This window comes from Mesoplodon mirus, assembly GCF_964341445.2.
Source record: "Mesoplodon mirus genome assembly, chromosome: X".
NCBI classification, from domain to species: Eukaryota; Metazoa; Chordata; class Mammalia; order Artiodactyla; family Ziphiidae; genus Mesoplodon; species Mesoplodon mirus.
In genome coordinates, this window is record NC_138981.1 from 92,887,567 (window position 1) to 92,909,427 (window position 21,861).

The window sequence follows — 21,861 nt, forward strand, 5'->3', positions numbered from 1 at the left end:
CCTGGCAGAAGTGGGAACCCTCTTGTACGGTTTGATTTTATATAAATTTCCCACCGAATCTTGCCCAAACCTGTCCGGAAATCGGCACCGGTTCATGCGAAATTGCCACAGTGACATATTTCCTGTCCTTCTACTGTGGCTTTGTGCGTTCAGAGAAAGATTGGAACCTCTTTGACTTGCTTCCTGGATATACTCCTTAGGTTGGAGCTGAATATGTCCATGAACAACGCTGAGAAGTAGTCAGTGGAAGCTGGTGAGGACAACTTCTCAGTGCTGTGTCCCCGTGTGTGCCCGAGCATGGTAGAGACCATGCCCTGGAGCCAGGGAAAGGACTGCTGCTGATCTGGAGTGTTGAGTGTCACGGGGCAGAGCAGGACACCAGAGATATAAAAATAGCAGGGTGTTCTTACACTTGGAATCGGGCTGTCAGAGGGGGCCTTCAAGCTAGGTGTACATGGACAAGACGATGTCAAATCATACTGCATGGCTCCTATTGCCCGCTCTGCTAACACAGTGTGGTAGGATGGCCCCAAATCCAATACTTTGCCTACCACTCTCAAGATCTGGACCATATTTGAGGACCACCAGTATTGTTATTTATTTACTACTTTCTCTAAAGTAACTTAAAGCAGATTAACTTTTCAAAAATGCCTCTACCTCAGAAATATTTTTGAAATCATACAGTGTACACACTTCCCCCTCATACATGTTAAATAAATAAATAGCTATAAAAATAGAAGAACAAAGTTAGTCTACGTACCACCTAAAATCATCTTGCACACCACCAGTGTATGTTTACCGCACTTGGGGGAACAGTGCCCTCTGTATAGTGCACACAGATGGTCCCCACCGCCAACAAGCACGGCTTTATTTCCTCCTGCGATGTAAAGCCAGCAGGGCTTTAGAGGGCCGAATGGCCGGGATGCCTCCCTCACGCCTTCCTCTCAGGGCTAGAGCCCTGGCTTTTATTATTTTCCTCCTTTCAGGTGCCAGCCCCAGCCAAGGCTGGAGTTTGCAGCAGAACACAGGGCCCTTATTCTCGGTCAAGTGCTCCTTCCCTCGAGCTATTTCCCCTGCTGAGAATTCCTCACTAGACCTCACTTAACTCGGACAGTGCCCTCTGTGGAGTGGACTTCCTCAGCCTTGGCCCCAGGGGCTGCTTTGGCTGGAGTGCCCTAAGCCCACATCAGTCGCCTGCCTGTCCAGCCCAGCGCTCACATGGGCCCCAGCAACCTCCGGCTGGGAAGCTCAGAGCACGTGGTGCCCTTAGCTGGGAACACCATCTTCCCTGGGAAGCCAGCAACCCCCCTCTGAGCCTGCTCCCCGGGTGGTCAGGAGACAAAGGAGTCCCGCAGCAAGAACATGAGCAGTGGGGCTAAAGCATCCTGCAGGCCAGAAAGACTGTGCCAGTGTTGGCTAAACACAAGGACTGTATAACAATCAGGACTGACCAACAAGGGAACCGGCTTGTGGGTAGATGCCTTCAAGCTGAAGCAGTGTGTCCACCCCCTGGGGATGCTTTACAAGACATTCTTGTTTGGCCTGGAGAGTTAAGGCCCTTCAGTGGCTTACGGCCTTTTTTGTTGTTGTTGTTAAACAGATAGTCATTCCCCATCCCCATCTCCCCAAATCTGACCTGGACGCTCTCAGGGCCCCTGGATACAAAGTCTTCAGACGAGCAGAACTGCTCTGAGGGAGGCGGGGCTGAGGCAGGGAGTTCCGCCCACTCGGCCCAGAGCCCCCTAACTTCCACCACCCACCAGGAAATGCCTTGTAGTTCAGGGCAGCCCAGCTCGAAAATCCTCTGGTGAGGAAAATTAAGCCAGGTGAGGACCCAAACCCCTCCAACTTTAAAAGACATATGCAGATTCTTCTTTGTGACCTTGTTTATTTGGAAGTGTAACCTCTATTTGGTGAGGGCGGTAGCACAATCAACCTCCCGTCTTTCTTTCTGTCCCCCTCTAAACTCTCTCCTCTTCTCCTTTCCTCCCTCAAATTCACCTTCTCCCTGGCCTCTCCTCCCCTGCCCCCAACGCTCTCCTCCCTTTCTCCCTTCTTCTTTCCTTTCAGCAGTCCCTAAGGCACTAAGGAGGATCATAGGGCTCTATATAGTGCAGCACCATTCCCTGTGGGAATTGTAAGATCCCTTGCAACCATAGGAATCTATGACTGATTAACTGAGGCACAAGAAATGACTGTTGAACAAACTGAGCCAAGAAGAAGGAGGGCTAGCGGCGAGGAAGCAGAGTGTGTGGTGTTGAGGGTGAGGGCGCTAGGGCAGTGGGCAGGTGTCAGGACAGGTGGGGGCGGTTCCTCTTCTACTCACCCTCCCCACCACAGTCTCCCCAGCAGTGGAGAGGCTGGTGGGTACACGGCTGGCAGAAGACACTGGAGATGATCTACCATGTAGGGAACCCTGAGCTCTCAAGCCATTTCTCAAGGTGAAATGGCACCTACTGTGGCTCTGGACCCTCACCATATAACCCAGGGAGAGATGACCCACTATGAAGGAATCTGAATGCAGTGAAATGTACCAAACACCAACATTCACCAAGCAGACTGGTTTCTGGTAGCTCATCCGTGCATTATTTGGGGCAGAGAGTAGCTATACATAGCAGCCGTCAAATTCTAGTCTTTCTTCTTAGGCAGTCTTTTAGGTCTGGATGTGAACATCCAAGACCTGAAAATCCCCCTAATTCGAATGAGAATTTCCACAAAGACACACATGAAGAACTCAAGAAACGCATTCTGGATTGAGGACCTGAGCTGTGGGGGTGAAGGCGCCACTGGGAGACATTTGGTGGGGGGCTCATTGGCAACTACACACTGACCACACCCCCAAACACCCTGGTTCTCGTTACTAACTCATTCCGAGCCCATCATCCTTGGGTTTTGAAAATGGACCCTAATGTTCTATTCAGCCTAGACCCTCTCTTGGAGTCACGACTCTACACATTTACCATCTTCTCCTTCCTTTTTTTGCTCATATGAACCCCCTCTTTGTCACTCCCACCATTCTAACATTCAGGGGTTCAATGACATATTCAACTGTCCATGCATCCCATCTACACACATCAAGATTTTAGAGGTGCAGCCTTCCAGAATATCTGCATTGGAAGAGACCCTACAGACCACCTTGTCTCCCCCCTCCCCCATTTTTTAAGTAGGGAAAGCAGCCCACAGAAGGGCAGGGAGTTACTTACTCAAGCTCAAGCATCAGATTGGTGGCAAAATCAGGATTCGAACCCAGATCTTCTGGATCCAATTCTGACCCACTTTCTACCACTTCGAGCTGTAGCTCCTCCAGGAATTGTGCCTCCTCCACGAGTTCAGGGTCCTCTACAAGCTGGGGGTCTTCCACGAGCTGGGGCTCCTCCAGCCTTTCCCCCTTCATCTCACTGTTGCCCAGGGAAACCTTGATTGCCTGGCTGGGGTTGGCTCCTGTCTCTCTCTCTGTGCCTCCCTCTCGCTCTCTAGCTCTCCCTCTGTATCTGCCTGGCTAGGCGGGAGCAACTGGAAACTCTTTCCCAGGCTCAGAAGAAAAAGTGCTCAGGAGCCTTGGGGCCAGCTTGGGCTGGCTCAGCTGTGGAGGTGGGAGGAAGTTCCCGGCCCCAGCCCCGGCCCCGAGTGCCTTCGGGGGCTCCCAGGCTCTGAGGGAAGGCTGGAGCTCCTGGGGCGAGCGCTGCCCTCCAGATCTTCTGCCGAGGCCGGGCCAGCTTCCTAAACTAACTCCCAGACTGAAGGGGAGGGCCGGATCCTCCGGGGGAGCCCAGACGTCGGCTCTGCCAGCCAGCCCCTGTGGTTGGAACTTTCAAAAAGACCAATGTTTCAGTAACTGATTTCTTTTCCAACCCGAACAGCAGGCCCTTCTGTCCCCCTTGCATGACTGTGGCTGTGGCATGCAGCCCCAGCCTGAGCAGAAGCAAGATTCCAGGGCTGGGACTCTGTTAACACCCAAGCCACTGGTCAATCCCGTTAAATGAAATCAAATTAAAAAACACCGTTTTTGGCATCAGGTAGACCCAAAGCTGGTCTCCTGGCATGGAGGTGTTGTGTACCTACTGGGATGGGATGTCCACAGCCGTCTAGAGACAAGAAGTCATGAAGCCATTGGATCAAGAGAATCAGGAGACATGGTTTCTTTTTTCAGCTGGTCACTAATTGGCTGTTTGCTTTGTGGCAGGTACCCACCCATCCCTGGGCCTCAGTTTCCTCATCTGTAAGGGGTGGGCGTCAGACCGAATGGCTACGGAAGCCCTACCAGTTCTGAGCTTTTGTGTCTCCGGCTAAGACGCATGTGGCGGCCACCAACCCTCGGGAGGGGGAAGCTCAAGGTCTTGAAGAGGCAGTCCCCAGCTCCACTGCCCTCTGAAATCCTTCTCTATTTGCCAGCAGTGCCAGTAGGGTGCCCTGGTGCTTCTGTAGGTTTTGATCTGTTAAAAATTTCGAAGCCCCCAGCAGCTCGTCCCCCCAACAGGAGGAAGACCGGAAGCCTTCCCAGTCATTTCCACCTGACTGTGAATGAAGACGGTTCAGAGAGCAAACCTTGACAGGGAGAACGCTTGACAGACTGGGTTGCAGGTGTTAGCTGGCTTTGGGCAGGATGGGGTGTGTGATTGACGGAGCAAGGGGAGGGGTCGGTGAGGGGACTGGTGAGAGAGGGAGATGAGGCAAGTCTGAAGAGGTTTTCTTCTGGTTCCACATATGACTTGCCTAATGATAACGAAGGCTTCCCTTTACTGAGTGCTTCCTGGGAGCGTCCTCTCACTTAACCTTCCCAACCACACTTCTACCCTTTTCTACACGAGGAAACTGAGGTCCAGAGAAGTCACTTGCCAAAGCCACAGAGTCTGTCAATGGTAGTCTTATCAGACTCTTCAGGAGCACACAGTGGCTGATGTCCTTGTCTACTCCTCAGCGGCTCCTCCAGGAACTTTCAAGGGTGAAGAAGCCCAACCCAGCTCCCCACAAGGGCCAGCACCTCCCACCTCCCTGGGAGAGGAACCGGGGAAAGCAGAGCGGGGGCCCTGCCTCTCTACAATCCTTGCTCCCCCGGTCTCTAAAGCCCCGGGCACACCCTGCAGCCAATACTAGAATATACCAGCAAAGCCTCCCACGTTTGAATAGGAGACTGAAGATACAGCATTTTGGAGACATGGTCATGTCGGGGGGCCAGTTTCGAGTGTAACTTTCAGCACATTCGTTCTTTTTTCTCTTCACTGACCTTCATCCTGTTCATCTGGCAGGTGATGAGCTCTTCAAAGCCTTTCTGATCCCAAGTTTCAGCTGATAGGCTATTACGGCCCTTAGAGAATCACTCTGCCTAAATCATGGCTGCTTGATCTTGGCAATGAGAAAATTACCTCAGGGGTTTGCTCCTATCTGAGGGCCCCAGTGAGCCAGAGGAACTTCAAAATCCACATCTTAGGGTATTAGCAGTGACTGGGTTCATTTTAACTTTCCTTGCTACTGATTTGGGGCAAGAATCCCTCACAGAGGGACACAAACAGTGCCCAAGGTTTTAACAAGGTGACTTTTCTTTTTGCGGATTTTCTAATCCTGGGGGAAGCCCCCTTAGCCTGTGTTCTCACGACTTCCTGCACCTTTTCTTCATTATGATCAATTGTAATGATATGGTTATTTGTGTAATTATTATTTGATGTCCGTCTCCACCACTAGATTGTAAATTTCCTGCCGCGGGGATCCTGCCTGGCTTGTTGGCTGCCACTTTCTCCCCTGTGTCTGATTTTCATTTGTGTGTGGAAGGAGAAATCCTCCTCTTCCCCATGCACCTGGGGTGGGCAGTCTTATCCCAATGCCCCCCACACTGAGATGCTCCCCCAAATTGTTAGACTGTGGAGGATGGGTGTCCCATTGAAGCTAATTTGGCCAGGAGATAAGGCTGAAGGATGCAGAGGGGACCTAACAGCTCCCGAGTCTATTCCCCAACATGATTCCAGTCCTAGGAGAGTATATGCTAGCTTTCATGACTGTTCTCCAATGGAAATTTCATACACATTTCTATTATGAAAGTATCTTCCTCAAAACATTTTCATCTCTCACACAGGCACTTTCCTTTTCCTTATAAGCACCTACTTCTGACTCCTTTGCTTTCCCCACCTGTCTATCCCCTTCTGTCCATGGTCCTTATAACCAGCCCTCTCACACTTTTATCCAGTTCTTTATTGCTATTGTTACCACCTTCCCCATATTTGTAATATAACATCCCTTGGTAATTTTGTCTAGCTTCTCTGAATGTTGGTAGGCAGGAAGTTCTTTCTGATATCTAATCGCAATTCTTCATGCTACAGTAGAGGCCTATTTCCTCTTGTTCTGCTCCTAGTGTGGTTTGGAAACAGCTAGTCACCATCTCTGAGTTGTAACTTTTCTTATATTTGAAGATCAACCCCTCTTCTCTCTCTCCACAACCCTCAGGCCCACCCTTAACGTTCCTCTCTGATCAATCATCTTAGTTCCTTTAGCCTGGCCACGCAGCTCCCTGAAGCCCCAAGCTTTAGCTTGTTGGCTAAACAAGCCTCTCTTCCCTTCTGCATTCAGGCTGTTTTTCAGCCTGGACAAATTATCTGACATTTGCAGCCCAGAAAATTTACACCCCAGGCCCCAAAAAGGAGTGCAGCCTGAAGCTCTGTGCCCCACTGCCTCTGTACAATGAGAAGCATTCATAACTCACAAGGAGGCCCGCAAAGGGAAAAGAAAATCCGGACGACCCTCCCCATTCTTTTTCTTTACAGTAAATAATTTACAAAAACAAATTTTCCTCCCCATATGCTATACCCACTTTATCACTGGTCCCCAGGGCCAGCCTTTACGCATTTCCATACTGTCATGGATTATTTTTAGCGAAGGATGACGTTAAGTACTAGCTGCCCCGTGGGCTTCAAACTCATCTCTTCCTCTTGTCAGAATGCTGTCAGTCCTCCTCTTTTGGACCTGCTGGCCACTCATGGCCTAGAAATATTTCCAAGAGTGTGAGCAGCTACCTAATGTTATATAACTTCAGGGGTTCCTGAGAAAGCCTCTGTCTAAACACGTCTCCTTTGGCTTGGGTCTGATGATTAGAATTTCAGCAATAGAGATTCATTTCTTTAGCTCAATATCACTTCCTCAGGAAGCCTTGTCTGATCCTTTGTTATACTCTCTGAGAGAAGCTTATTCCTTTTCCCCCTTGGCACATATTTGTAATTATACTTTCACTAGAGTGGCTCTTCTGGTTAGTGTTCATCTCCCCCACTCTATGGAGTATCCCATGATGTCTGTGACCATGCCTTTTGTGAGTTTCCCACTCTATTCCCCGTGCCTAACGGTGAGCCTGTTACATGGAAGGCACACAAGAATTTGTTGTTGACTGAATCTGTTCATGAACTTAAATGTGAATTCTCCAGAGCACTGATGGGAAAGGGTGTGGGCGTGGATGCCCAGGACACTAGCTCGGGGACAGGGCCCCAGAAAGTAAGGTGCTGACCACAAGCAGCATCCTCCTTCCCCAGATGATCTGGGGCTGGTTCCTTTTTGCGACTCCAGCTCCCTCTCCTTTCCCGTCAGCTCAAGGCTTCTCTCCTTCCTCAGCCCAACCCCAGGACCTTTATTTATAGGGCACCTGGGAAAGAAGCGTTCGACCGAAGTAGAAGCGAGGCTAAAATGACACCCTGTGGGGCGTCCAGCGGCTTTCTTGCAGAGAGATTTGGGCAAAAGGCATACATATTATCAGGGCAGCACCTTGGCACGCCCCTGCTTCTGTCACCCCCCCTTAGAAGGGGCCTGGTGGAGACTGAGGCCAGAGGTGCACAAATGTGAAGCCATACCCCCAGGCTCCTCGGGTGCCCACCCTCAACTGCACTCCCAAGCTCAACGCTGCTGGTTCTGATGAGCTTTCCACAAGCATCCACGAGAGGTGCCTTCCTGCTCCTGGGCCCTGAAGGCCTCCACCTATCCAAGCCTAGCTAGGTCTCTGAGGGGAGGCTACTAGGGGCCAGCTTGCCCCGAGTCAGAGAGCGGCCATGAGAGGAGCGCCAGAGTAGGCCTCTCCTTCCTGAAGCTGGGTGACTCTGGGTTTCAGCCCAGGAAGAATGGAAAGTGTTCCTCACTGTCCCCACCGCAGCCAGCTCGTTCTGACCCTTGAGCCCCGCGGGACTGGCAAGGTTCCCTTTCCCACTCCCAACTAGAGAGCCCTACAACTCTTCCCACTGGGCCACAACCAATCCATTCTTTAAGGCCCTGCTGGAAGCCACAGCCAGAAAGAGACTCTCCTTTCCTAGTCTGCTTTGGCATTGCCTAAGCTCCGGACTTGCGGATCCAGGCAACAGCAAGCTCAAGGCCTTTCCCTCAAGGAGCAGAAGCCCCAGTGTGGCCTGCGGTGGCTCCGGTGGAACTGCTTTGTTCCCCGCAGGCCTTGGGATGCAGCTCTGTCACTCTCAGCTCCCCGCAGCCCAGCCCGTGCCTCTGCTGCCTCTCTTCTGTGTCCTCTACAGTGCTTAGCGGGGTAGACATTCAATAAATCCGCAGTAGGCGCTAGATAAATAGCAGGCCCCTGGTCGATAAATGATGGATTGATTAACTGAAGTGCTTGGTCACTCAGTACAGGGCCTGAGTTCGTTCATTTCCCTGTGTACCTTGGGAAGGCAGAGTATATTGCCTTAAAACTGGGCAGGGTTTTTCTTATTCTTTTTTCTTTGTTTCTTTATTTTACTGCAACTGACTATGAACTGAAAGGGTGAGGAGACAGGGAGAAGTGAAGGGCTGGAGGCCTGGGAGGGGCCTCAAGGAAGGGAGATTCTGCACCTCCACCTCAACCCCTGCCCCCAATTTTCGCTGGATTCAGGGAACCTGGGGTCCCTAGCTCTCCTGAGCCCTGAGATGGTGGTCTTCAGCTTGTCTGAGGATTCATGACTCTGAGATTTGGATACAAATCATACCTGCTGGTAATTCCCAATGCCACCTTTTTGACTATCTCCCTGTTTCTTCCTCTTTTTCTCAGACAGGACAGCAGTGTCCCCAGCTACCCTCAACCTGTGAGCCATTTACCCCCTGGCAACACAGTGTGACAGGCTGGGCAAAGACGAGGAAAGAGAAGAAGAGGACTTATTGGTTTAGTCACAAACTTTGAGCCAATGCACTATTAGATTGATAGGGCTATTCTGTAATGTAGATATTCGAGTAAGCTTATTAGAGAAATACGTCATAGAATTCAGCAAGCCCCAGTTCACTGGGGGCTCAGTTGCACCAAACCGGTAATGCAATTTTCTGAATAGGCTAGGAAGAAAGCTAAGTATCACTGTGAATTCAGGCCAGCCTGGGGACTTTTAGACTTTGTGGAGAATGGATTGGGAATTGGCTTAGGCCTTCCTTTAAAAAGTTCCTCCAGCTTCCACTAAACCCTTCTCCCTAAAGTCTCCAGAACAGTACTTGAACCAACAAGCAGGTACAAAAGGAAGAAGAACTTCTGATACCTGTTTTGGGGCCCCTCCAGATGCACCAGGCTGACTCTTTAGCACCGTATCATCAGGTGATAGCAGGAGATGCCACCCGCCCCCCTAAAAACACCCTAAACCACACTAAGCCCACAGCAGCTCGCCTGCCTGGTTACATTTGCTGCTGAGTATGGGGGCTCAAGAGGGAATCACCTTCACAGCCTGGCACTTGGCTCTGAGCAGATGCTGGCCTGACACTAGGGAGAGCAGGCTGTTCCTTTGGAAGTGTAGTGAGCTCTACTTAGACCCCCATCAGGCTTCTGAATGCCTGGCCCCAGGGAAGCCTGCCACTGAGCAAGCAGAAGCTTGATGCCTCAGTAACCTGGCTCTGTTACATAAGGCACTACGCGAGATATGAGTCAGGGACCTCAGGCTGGCCCAGGCCCAGCCTAGTCTGGGAGTGAGGCTAAAAGGGAGGTGTGTAGGGGTGTGTGTGTGTGTGTGTGTGTGTGTGTGTGTGTGTGTGTGTGGTGTAAGCCAGGAAGGAGCCGCTGGAACCACTTCCCTTCATCTCACTTCTCACCCCCTTCTTCCTCAGGGATAGCTGTAGCCAATCACTGGCCTAGAGAGCTCGGAGCGGGAATCCTGGCCAGACCCTAAGCTGCGAGCAGCTGCTCTCCATCTCCCCTGAAGAGAAGACAAGAGGAAGTAGGTTGAATACCCAAGGCTGTTTCGTGAGTAAATTCTTCCTTCGAGGAAGGATGGGGAAGGTCCCTGTGGGACTTTGTCCACAGGCAGGGGCCTGATTTCAGGCTGGGTCTATTTGAGGAAAGTGACTCCCAGGGGAGGAAGGCTGATAGCGTGCCTGGGGCATCAATGACCAAGCATGCTTCTAGCTCTTGTTTCCCCCTGGGCTAGTGTCTGCACATTGGGAAGCTTCCCAGTCAGCCTCCATGCTGGCTGGGATCTCACACCTCTTAAACTATTTCCAAAAGAGCAGTAGCTACTTTGGGGCAGGGATTTCCAGCTAGAAGGTACAAGTGAATTAGACTTGTCTGTAGGGAAGATTCCCTCCTGCCTGGATTAGCATTTGAAAAAGCTTGTTTTCTGTTCTCCAAGATCCCTTCTTATCACCGCTCTGACTCCTTCGCTAAGCTGGATTTCAGTATGGTACATGGTAGCTTCCATAAGCCATTTCCTTGCCTTGACTCCTCATCAAACCTGCTTTGAGGCTGGGATCTATCCTTCAGGCCTTCACAGAGATCCCATTAGCCCACAGTGTCCTGCTCTGCCAAAGCTGCGGCCCGACAGCGAAGCCCTAACCCTTGTCCCATTACTGCAAGCATTGGGACAGCACATGTCCTGGGCCATTATTGCCTTCTTCGTCTAAAAGGGAAATTTCATCTTTTTTGACCCCTGTGGTCAAGGAATGCTCTCCCTTGAGTGCACTGAGCACACAGATGCCCCACCAAATGGGTCCAAGCTTCAGGCCCACTCAGCACGTTGGCTTCTCCAGGGGTAGAGAGACTATTGCATGACACCAACCAATTTGTTATGTAAACCCAGCCAGCCATGGCAGATTATGTCTTTGTAGTTATCTTGAGGGATGCCTTACATAAGAGGAGAAAGTTCAGGTAGGAGCAGAATCGTGATGAGCAAACACCATGCAATGGCCACCACCAGGTGCAGACATGGCCGACCTTATTCCTCTTGACCAGCCCACAAGGTGTGGGCAATGCTCTGCTGGGCTCCATCACCCAGGGGACCTGGAGACCCTGCAGCTGTGGCCAAACACATCCATCTCCATTTTCCCAGACTTCCTGGCCTTCAGGACCTGTTATGGAAAGGAGCCAAAGCTCTACCTGGAATTGAAAGCTTGTTAGTTTATCTGGAAGTGCAAATATAAGCAGGATTGTTAACCTTCTCTTCAGGCTGGGAGGGAAAATAAGGTCACCCTGGAAAGAGTTATTTTCTGAGGTGTGGGCTCACATGGGTCCATTCCTGACAAGCCAGAGGTGGAGGAGGTGAAATCTGTGTTCTGTTCTTGCCACCTTTCTTGAAGAGCACGAGCATTCCATCCGGACCTCTCGAGCTCCATGCTGCCCAGAGCTCCACACTGATGCAGGCCTTTCAAGGACTCTGGTCCCGTCTCTCTGCTTCTCTTCTTCAAACTTGGCTTTCCCATGTTCCATTCCCATAGAACCCTACTCCCAGTGAGCTGTCACACCAGGGAAAATTCTGATAAACAAATCCACACATAGTAGTTAATGACAAGCAAAGCTGTTACATGTTACTCTTTTAAAAAGGACACCTTCGGGTAGTAAACCCCCATAGACCCTGGCCATTCATTAGAGAGACACGCTCAAAACTTTTGCCAGTTCCTAATTCATGAGCATCCTGAAATCACATCATTTCCCTCATATGACTTCTACTATTTCTGTTGTTTTGTTAAACTTCTTAGCTTTCTTTTCATTGTGATCGCTAGCACTAGCAGTTGACTCAGGGAGGGGGTGTTCTCCCCAAAGAAGTAGACATTCACTCACTTCATGGGCATTACTACACTTGAATGGATTGACTAAGAGTAGAGGACCAAAAAACTGAGTTGAAAAGTAGGTGCTGGGCAACTCCATTCCTAGGTAGAGACCCAAAAGAACTGAAAGAAGGGACTCAAAAAGATACGTGTATACCAATGTCCAAAGCAGCGTTCTTCAGCAGAACCAACAGGTGGAAAGAAGCCAAGTGTCCGCGGACAGATGAATGGATTAAACAAAATGTGGTGTATCCACACAATGGAATATGATTCAGTCATAAAAAGCAATGAAGTACTGATACATGGATGGACCTTGAAAACATTACACTAAGTGAACGAAGCCAGACACAAAAGGCCACATATTGTATGATTCCACTTATACAAAATATCTAGAATAGGCAAATTCGTAGAGACAAAAAGTAGAATAGAGGTTACAAGGGACTGGGGGGGCAGGGGAGAATAGGGAGTTATTTAATAGGTACAGAGTTTCTGTTCGGGATGATGACAAATTTCTGGAAATGGATAATGGTGATGACTGCACCATTGTGAATATACCTAATGCTACTGAATTGTACGCTTAAAATGGTTAAAATGACAAATTTTATGTTATATTTTACTGGTATATATGTACATACTAATATATATATATATATATATACACACTTTATATACATATATAAAACACACACCTATGTAATATATATAGTAGCTGCTGGTAGAGCAGTAGGTTCGGTCACTACCCAAAGCCTCTTAGCACATGGAATTCACATCTGTGCCTCAGCAAAAAGGCGATTTCTTACATATTGAGGTTCTCAAATGAGGTATACAAACCATGAATGTTAACTTTGCAAATGCATTTGTGTTTTTCACAGAGAATATGCCTTAATCCAAGAGTGCCTATTTGTCAGACCACTAGGCACTCAGGAAATAGTTATTTTAAATTAACTCGGGCTAGGGAAGGACTTTCAAAGCTTGATACCAAAAGCAAAAATCACGAAGGCCAAGAATGACAGACTTAACCGCACGGAAACCCAAAACCTCTCTACGGCAAAGTACGCCATCCTCAAAATCAAATGGCAAATTAGTTGACAAAGGGTTGCAGTCTCTAATTCAGGATTTCTTATGGTGTGGTCCAAATACCACTGTGCTATGGGATAGGAGTTTTAGATGGTACAAGGACAGAAAACTGATCTTAGACTATGAATTTAGGCACTACAGCAGGCAAGCAGGAGAGTTTTGTCCCTCAAATCACATCATGTAAGTGGCTACGTCCTCAGAAATCAGGTCCAGGAATATACATTTATGAAATCATTAGTCTGAAGATTCAGAGAAGCACACATAACTTTTATGTAATTTTTTGTCGGAAGCCTGATCTCTGAATCTACATCTTTCCCTTTACTGTTATATATTACATCAATAGGGAAGGTTAAATGAATTAGCACACATAAAACAATTAGAAATCTTTGCTATTATTATTTTCTGATCATCTAAGTGTGGGGACCAGTTGTTGCCAGCTCAGAAGCTTAAAGGTAGACTCCTGGGGCTCTCCGAGCTGGAAGGCAACTCAGATTCAGAGCAGCTCGGATCACATTGGCTGATGTGCTTGGGGGCCTAAGGCAGAATAGAGCTGATTAAGTAGTTTTGGATAAAATCTCAGAAGTAAATTTGAGGTTACAACAACAATGACAACAACAGAGTATGGCAAACGCTCCCATTCCAGCTTGCTACACCTTACTGACCGGAGAATTAAGGCCCCTCAAATTTCAACTTTGCAAGTTTTTTTTTTTTTTTTTGCGGTACGCGGGCCTCTCACTGCTGTGGCCTCTCCCCCTGTGCGGACGCGCAAGCTCAGCGGCCATGGCTCACGGGCCCAGCCGCTCCGCGGCATGTGGGATCTTCCCAGACCGGGGCACGAACCCGTGTCCCCTGCACCGGCAGGCGGACTCCCAACCACTGCGCCACCAGGGAAGCCCCATAACTTTGCAAGTTTTTTAATAGGCTGTATTTCAATTGGAAATTTTAGCTCTTTGTCCAGCATATTACATCTGCCTCTTAAGTTTTCCAGTTTTAGAAGCATTTTCAAATGATACGGTATAGTCCCCTAATAATAGGGTGACCAACCATCCCAGTTTCCCTGGGACTGTCCCAGTTTGACCATTGAAGCTCCTGTGTTGGTTGAAAGTCCTGGGATGGTTGGTCACCCGACCTAATAAGGATATTTTAACCATTTGGTTAGTTTCTGGGCTAATATTTACCTCTGCTTAACAATTCTTTCTTCATAGACAATTCTTTAGTGTCTTACTGACCTTAGGTGGAGTCTTGGCTCTGCTCTTCATTGTAAGGCATCGGGCAAGTTATTTGGTTTTCCCGAGCCTCAGTTTCCTTCATTAAAAAATGAAGAATGGTGATAACAGTACCCATTTCATTGGGTTGGTGTAAATATTAAATGACGTTATGTAGCTATAGTGCTTAGTACATACTGTAAACACTCAATAGATGTTATCTATTAATCTATTATAGTTATTAGTTACCTAACACAAGATTGAAGGGATGGTGTGTAAAACACATCATCTCCCCCCCACCCCAGTAGTTTAGAGGCACCATTTACATACCAATGAGCTACATGGCCATTACCACTGATTCACATGTATATACACAGCACTGTTCATCAGGACTTCTACCAGGCTATTAGGATTACTGCATGAGGTTCATACCGAAAAAAAAAATCACATTTAAACCTTAATAAGAATTTCCCAAGACTAAAGTTGTAAAATCTTTACAGAGGACCACACCAACAATTAAGCAGTCATCTACCCAAAAAAAAACCTTTATTGAGTACTGGGTGTATAACTAAAAGCCAAGGGAAAGCCAAGTAAGTGGAAAACATGCCCTACCCTCAAATTGCTTACACTCTTGTGTTCAAAGGAAACCAAGAGCTAAGCTAGGAGCCCGGGACAGGTCAAAGCAGACACACCAGATAGAAGTCAAGAACTTGCCCCACCCTTTCTCCCAAGAATATAGGAGCCCTTGCAGCAGGGGAGTGGGCTGTAGGAGGAGGGGCAGGAAGAGTCGCTTCTCCAGAAGAGACTGCCTTGAAGGTAGACAAATTAGAAGAAAAAGACACCCAGGCAAGAATCTGAAATATCAAATCATTAAATGGAACTGAAGGAAGAATGATGGCTGTGGTATGAAGATAGAAAACCAGGGAAAAAATGAAGTAAGAAGAGGAAATTTTCACTCGGGAGAAGACTGCCCAGCTCAGATTTTGGAGAAACCCCGTGACCAGTAATAATGGCCTCCTACTTTGCCAATGAGCATGCCATTCTAGGCAAAACCTCAACCAAACTGAGAATCTCCAATCTCTAAGGTCCCAGTTGTCAAGGCAAATGAGAGAATGCTTTGTCCTGCTATTGTCCCGCTAGAACCGTTAAGGCCCGTTACCACAGGACCCTGTCACTCCCCAGCCTCATGGAAGCCTGAGGGCTTGAGATGCTCCCTCCACCAATGCTCTCAGCCCCCCACCCAACCTGGTGGCATTTCCAGGCTTTGCCAAGAACCAAACGTCAACAAGCAAGTGTCAGTGGAGTAGGTGACAAGGAGGTCTTGCCACTCAAGAAACCTAGGCCACCAGAAAGCCTCCCAAGGTGTGGCACAAGTGAACACTTTGATTTCAGGCTTTCAGTCTCACCCCTCACTCGCTTAGGTCTGACCCTCCCAGGCCTCCAACTTAGGAACCAGAGCCGAGGAAGCGTCCCCTCTTATGTGTCATCAAGCCACCTTGGAGCCGTTTCTCTCCCAGCTGAAAGAGTGTAAGTGCTACAGGCGCGCTTTCCAGGTGTCTTGCCACCCCTCCCCCGCTGCCTAGGAGCCCAGATCCCAGCAGATTGTTAGGAGCCTGTTAGGGCTTTCGCTCAGCAGGGTTGCAGCTGCTGTGGTCTGAATACGCTTGTAGTAATCTTTCACCAGAAATGAAGATTCCCTCGAAACCTTTTCCATACATGGTGTGGTTTCTTGGAGACAATAAGATAAATTGATGTGTAAAGTAAAATAATAGATGAGAAAGGGCTTCGATGGCGTGGGAAATGCCTGAAAATATAACCTGTTATAATAATGCTAATTAAGTTGCTTGTCCCCTCCTGGAACTTCTGGATCTGAGGACGCAAACCTGGGCTGAGCACTAAGTGAGGGTAGTTCTTGCCTAGCTCCATGGCTTTTAAACTTTCTTATTTGTGCCTCACTGAAAAGCCATTCAATTATTCAAGTATTCTGTGGGAGCTCAAAATTTCTTATTACCTTGTCTGAGCACATTACCTGCCCACAACCTGGCATCTCAGAACTAGAAGGAACCTTAGAGACCAGAGAGGTCAGGCGACTTGCTCAGGTTCACACAGGGAAGTAGAGCCATAATTTGTACTGCAACCCAGGTCTCCCACAGTGGGGTTTCTCTTTCTCTTACATAACCTGTGATGTTGAGAAAGAAAAAATCCGCCCGCTCGCACGCGTGCACGCACACATGCACACGTGCGTGCGTGCACACACCCACACACACCAGTGCCCTGTTCCTATGGCTCTAAGAACACCAAATCCACCACTGGGTTTCCTGAAGTTGCCTCCCCTGCCTCAAAATTGCCTCAGTTGTCCCCCCAAGACCGGCTCTTACCAGAGTGTCTCAGACTAGAGGACTGCAGTCACCTTTGGTCTTCCCATTGTGTTTCTCTCCTTCCCTCTCTCTTCCTTGCCCTTCAGCAAGATTTCTAGAAAGCCTGACCCGCACTCCAACACACGCCTGCTATGACATGGATCATCCACCCTCCTGTCCTTAGGATGCTCTTTGGGGCTGCTTTTAGCCGTCATTGGAAATTGAAGGCTGTGATCCATGGAGAAGTGCGGGGTCCCGCCCCATCCGGAGTTTCAAGAAATTCTCGTAAGTCTCTAATTTTGCCTATCCCCCGCTCTCCCCCACACCAGCAGCAGCTTAATTTGTCTCGACATTTTGCTTGCCCTCATCCTCAGTCAGGGCCACTCAGTAATTTAAAAGCCCTTGCAGTTTCCATCTGAGTTTGCATATTTGGAAATGGGCTTTTTGATAAGGGTGGGACACAGATCCCAAGAGCATCCCATGGCACATTCTCCAAAGTTGCTGTAGAAAGGTGGGCATTTGGGGAGAAAGTGCCTCCAGCTACACCCAAACCATCTAGGACTCTGTCCACCTTGTGGGCTCCAGCATCTCCCTAGGAAAGACTCTGCAGGCACTTTTCAAAACAGGGCTCCCACCAGCCAGGCTTCCCCTCAGCCGTACAGGAATCCAGGTAGTCTCAGGGTCTAGTCGTGGCAGCCCGGGAGCCCAACAGCCCCCTCAGTGCCCCACTTGGCCTTCTCGGTTTTCCCTTTCTGTCAGAGGGGCGGGTCCAGCCGAGGCGGCTGCGAGCCGGGCCCGTGTGCCCACCCGCGTGCCCTGCCACCCACCTGTGGAAGAAGAGCAGGATGGAGAGCATGGTTTGGTCGATGTTGCGGTTGCAGATGCCCTCGTTGATCAGGTAGCAGGGGTCCCGCAGCACGGGCTCTAGCGAATCCTGCCGCATTATGCTGTTGAGCTTGTCGGTGTTGAGGTTCTCAAAGATCAGCTTCTCCTGCAGCTTCCGAAAGTTGCTCACGGTGGGGCTGCCCGGGTTGTTGTTGTCCCCGCTGCTGTCGCGCTGGAGCCTGCTCCGGTGGGCCAGGGCCAGGCAGCAGTTGCAGCAGTCGAGGCCGACAGGTGAGCGGCAGTCGGGCTTGGGCTGGGCCATATTCTCCGCCTCGGGGGACGCCTGGCCCGCGAGGTCAGGGGCGGCCGGCAGGTGCGCGCCCGCCGGGCCGGCCTGAGGGGACTCCAGGGTGTCCGGGAAAGACAAGCTGTGAGGAGAAGAGTTGGAAATGAGCGCCGAGAGCCGGCCACCCTCGGCTCGGCCCCCTTCTGGCTGCGCCGCTCGGGGTGCGAATAGAAACAGCTGGACAAACAGCTCTGAGCGGATCCTTCGGGCTCACTTCCTCCTCTTCCTCCTCCTCTCCCACCCCGTCCTCCTCCTCTCCCACCCCGTCCTCCTCTCCGGGCCAGGGCCGCCCCCCTGAGGTGCCACACGCGGCCCCAGAGCCGTCCCAAGTTTCCCAAGTGTAAGCGGGGGCCCGGGGCGGACCTGTGGTAGCAGGAAGGGCGGGCGGCGGGGTAGAGGGAGAGCCGGGGCGCGCCCTCGCTCCCTCCCTCCCGGGTTCCCTCCCTCCCTCCCCGGCTCGCGGACTCGCCAGATCTCGGGCTCCCCGGGGCTGCGCCGGCGGAGCGGCATCAGGAGTCCAGCGCGTGTGAGCCAGCGAGCGAGCCGCGCGTCCGGGAGTCGGCGCGGGGCCGTGACTGCACGCAAATGACCCGTGAGACGCCGCGGCGGCCCACGAGGGGCCGCCGCTGCCCCCCGCGTGCTCCCAGGAGCCGGCGCGGTCCTGCCCCCGCCCCCCGCCCCGCCCCACCCCCCGCACCCGCACGGCTGCCCGCACCCTCGCCCAAGCCGCCGGGATCCCGGCCCAGCTCTCCCTCCCTGAGCGCGCTCCGCGGCGCCCAAGCTCGGGCTCCCTCGCCGCTTCTGGCGCATCTTCGGCCAGAAATCTCCGAGAGCCGCCGCGCGGGGCGGCCTCGCCACCCCGGTCTCGAGCTCGGCGGGCGGGCCAATGTGCCCGGTCCCACCGCGGACGGGTGCCCCTACAGGAGAGACGCCGCCTTCGAGAAGCGGGGTGGCGGGGGTGGGGGTGGGGTGCAGAGAGAGCGGTGGCCCCTGAGGAGAGCCTGAGGGCGCCGGGCACGCCTCGGGAGGACCCAAGACGGGCCTGGAACAAAACTCACAGAAGCACACTCAACTGCTCCTTGGTCTCGGTCCCTTTCTTATCCCTTCACTCATCTTCCCCTTTCCTCCCACTTGCTCTCTCCTGTCTCCCCTGAGCCCCAGCGGAGGCGGTCTCTGAGCTCGCTTCAGGGAGTGCCAGCCCCTCAGCGGGCTTCCCGCCGCCCCGTTCCCTCGCTCTCTCAATCCCCCATCCCCCAGCCTGCCTTCTCTTGGCCCTTCTCCCATTCTTTCTCTCAGTTTTCCTCTTTATTTACTCCTTTCTGCTCTTTCCTTTCTTTCTCGCCGCTTTTTTTTTTTTTTTTTTTTTTTTTTTTTTTTTTTTTTTTTTTTTTTGCGGTACGCGGACCTCTCACTGTTGTGGCCTCTCCCGTTGCGGAGCACAGGCTCCGGACGCGCAGGCTCAGCGGCCATGGCTAACGGTCCCAGCCGCTCCGCGGCACGTGGGTTCTTCCCGGTCCGGGGCACGAACCCGTGTCCCCTGCATCGGCAGGCGGACTCTCAACCGCTGCGCCACCAGGGAAGCCCGCACCCTTTTTTATTCCTTTTCTGGATTCATTTTCTTTATTTCCTCACTTCACCCCTTTCCTCCCCGATTCCTCTTTCTCTCGCCTTGGTTTCTTTCTTCCCCTTCCTTTCCCTCATTTTATTTCCCCCTCGCTTCCCTCACCTCTGCACCTCCTCCTTCTCCCTAGTTTTGTCCCATCCTCCTCTCTTCACTTAATTTCCCCGATTTTTCCAAACTTCGTCTCCCCTCCCTTTTCCGATCCCCACCTGCCACCTTAGGTGATCTCTGTCCTTACCCTTTCAAGGTGGGCATGTAAATTGATACCGCCACTATGGAGAAATGGATACATACCAATAAATTGGTACATACCACTATGGTATGGAGATTCCTTAAGAAACTAAAAATAGAACTACCTTATGACCCAGCAATCCCACTACTGGGCATATACCCTGAGAAAACCATAATTCAAAAAGAGTCATGTATCACAATGTTCATTGCAGCTGTATTTACAATAGCCAGGACATGTAAGCAACCTAAATGTCCATCGACAGCTGAATAGATAAACAAGATGTGGCACATATATACAATGGAATATTACTCAGCCATAAAAAACACAGTTGCGTCATTTGTAGAGATGTGGATGAATCTAGAGACTGTCATACAGAGTGAAGTAAGTCAGAGAGAGAAAAGCAAATATCGTATATTAACGCATATAGGTGGAACCTAGAAAAATGGTACAGATGAACCGGTTTTCAGGGCCGATATAGAGACACAGATGCAGAGAACAAACGTATGGACACCAAGGGGGGAAAGTAGCAGGGAGGTGTTGGTGGGGGGAGGATGAATTGGTAGATTGGGATTGACATATATACACTAATATGTATAAAATGGATAACTAATAAGAACCTGCTGTATAAAAAATTTAAAAAAGAGTATAGGGCAATTGTGTCCAATAGAAATATGAGAATCACATATATAAATTTTAATTTTCATATAGCCATATTTTTAAAGTTAATTTTAATAATGTTTGAATAATGTAATTGAAAAACATCAATCTAATAGCCCTGTATCAAACTCTAAATTTTGATAACAGAGAGAATATACTTTCTTTTCAGTTACTCAGAGAACTTTTACTAAAATTAAGTTGTATAACACTACAGAGAAAGGATCAAAAAATTCTAGAAAGTAGAGGAAGAATAGCATAGCGGTTAGCCTGTCTTGGGTAGATCCCACCTCCAGCTTTGGCTAGCTGACCATGGGCAGTTTTCCCTTGAACTTCCTCTTTTCAAAATATCACCAATTAGAACAAGAACAGGCCATAATGCTCCAGCAATGTCCTGGTGGCCCCTGTGGCAGCTAACAGTCAACTAATGCTTCAGTTGCAAGGAGGTCTCTTAAGAGGGAAGGTGGAGGGCAGGGGTAGAAGCCAGGATGGCCACGGTAGCTGGGAGCTTTGCAGAGGTTGGTGGGAGAGGGGGGGTAGGGGAGGAGGCAGGTGGCTCCAGGCAGCCGCTATTCACCAACCATTATGGATATATCTCAACATTTTAACAACTGGTGCAGCTTTATTATAACAATGTAAATGAATAACTAAAAAAAAAAAAAGAGGTGCAGTGATTGGATGTTCATGGGCACTGGGCGTGGGGGAGGGGGGCATCTCATGAAACTTTGACCTGAGGGGTTCTTGACCCTGAGGAGAAGGTGCCTCTGGAGCTGAGCTGAGGTGAAAGGGCAGACTTGAGCATGGCAGGCTGATGCCCTGGGTCAAACCCCAGCTTTGTGAGATGTAGGGATGCGCTGGGTGGGTAAGTGGTAGGGTTCTGGGGTGTCTCCGAACTTGGAGACTTGGAATACTTTGAATGCATAGGATTCAATAATCATTGGTTCCTGAAAAATATTTAAAATATTCATGATGTTCAGTTTTCACTCAAAACTCAAATGGATTTCAGTTTCAGTCAGCACTCCCCACCCCACTTCTTTCACAAGCCCATGGCCCTTGCAATAGAGCAGTATATACTGCCATCTTGTGTTCAAGACTTCAAACATTTCCTGCCTGAGTCAGGTCTTGCAGAGACACTGAATTCCACTAGTGGAATTCCATTTGCCTGCTAGTGGAATTCACACTGCACTGGTCCTGAGAGCCAGAGGAAAGAGGAGGTGGTTCCTGTACACTAAAAGGGCTTCATGGCCAGACTGACACCAGTCGGGGCAGAGCCACCCTCTTCTAGTGGCGCTCCACTTGCCTGAGTCCCTGTAGCTTGGGCTTTCATAGATTTGACATTCCCTCTGTATGCCACGAGGATCACCCCCATGATTAGGAGCAAAGGACAGCCAGTAAACTCCTGTTTCCAAGGCTCTTGGGTCTTATATGGGGCCCAGCAATTTCCGGAAATGGAAGGAGGGCCATACTCTCTCTGCTGTAGGACCCAGAAAACCAAAATCAAGCTGTACCCCTGCTTCCTGACAGGATCCCAAGATAAGACATGAAAGAGGTGTTGGGAGGTCACTGACCAGTCCAGCAAAGCTGAG

At 50.1% G+C, this 21,861-nt stretch overlaps 1 protein-coding gene across 2 annotated transcripts in view; it reads right to left on the reverse strand.

Moving 5' to 3' along the window:
• TSC22D3 (TSC22 domain family member 3) overlaps positions 1–18,874 on the reverse strand; it is a 58,751-nt gene extending 39,877 nt beyond the window's left edge. Inside the window, exons 1-2 of one of the 2 annotated variants that reach the window (XM_082610083.1) lie at positions 18,827–18,874; positions 17,425–17,850 (exon numbers count right to left, since the gene is read on the reverse strand). In XM_082610083.1, the coding sequence (XP_082466209.1) occupies positions 17,425–17,744 (320 nt within the window). In that variant the 5' untranslated portion in view covers positions 17,745–17,850; positions 18,827–18,874. Of the gene's footprint in view, positions 1–17,424; positions 17,851–18,483; positions 18,634–18,826 lie in introns of those variants that run through there. The other variant, XM_082610081.1, reaches the window with a different exon arrangement.
• Positions 18,875–21,861: the final 2,987 nt, after the last annotated feature.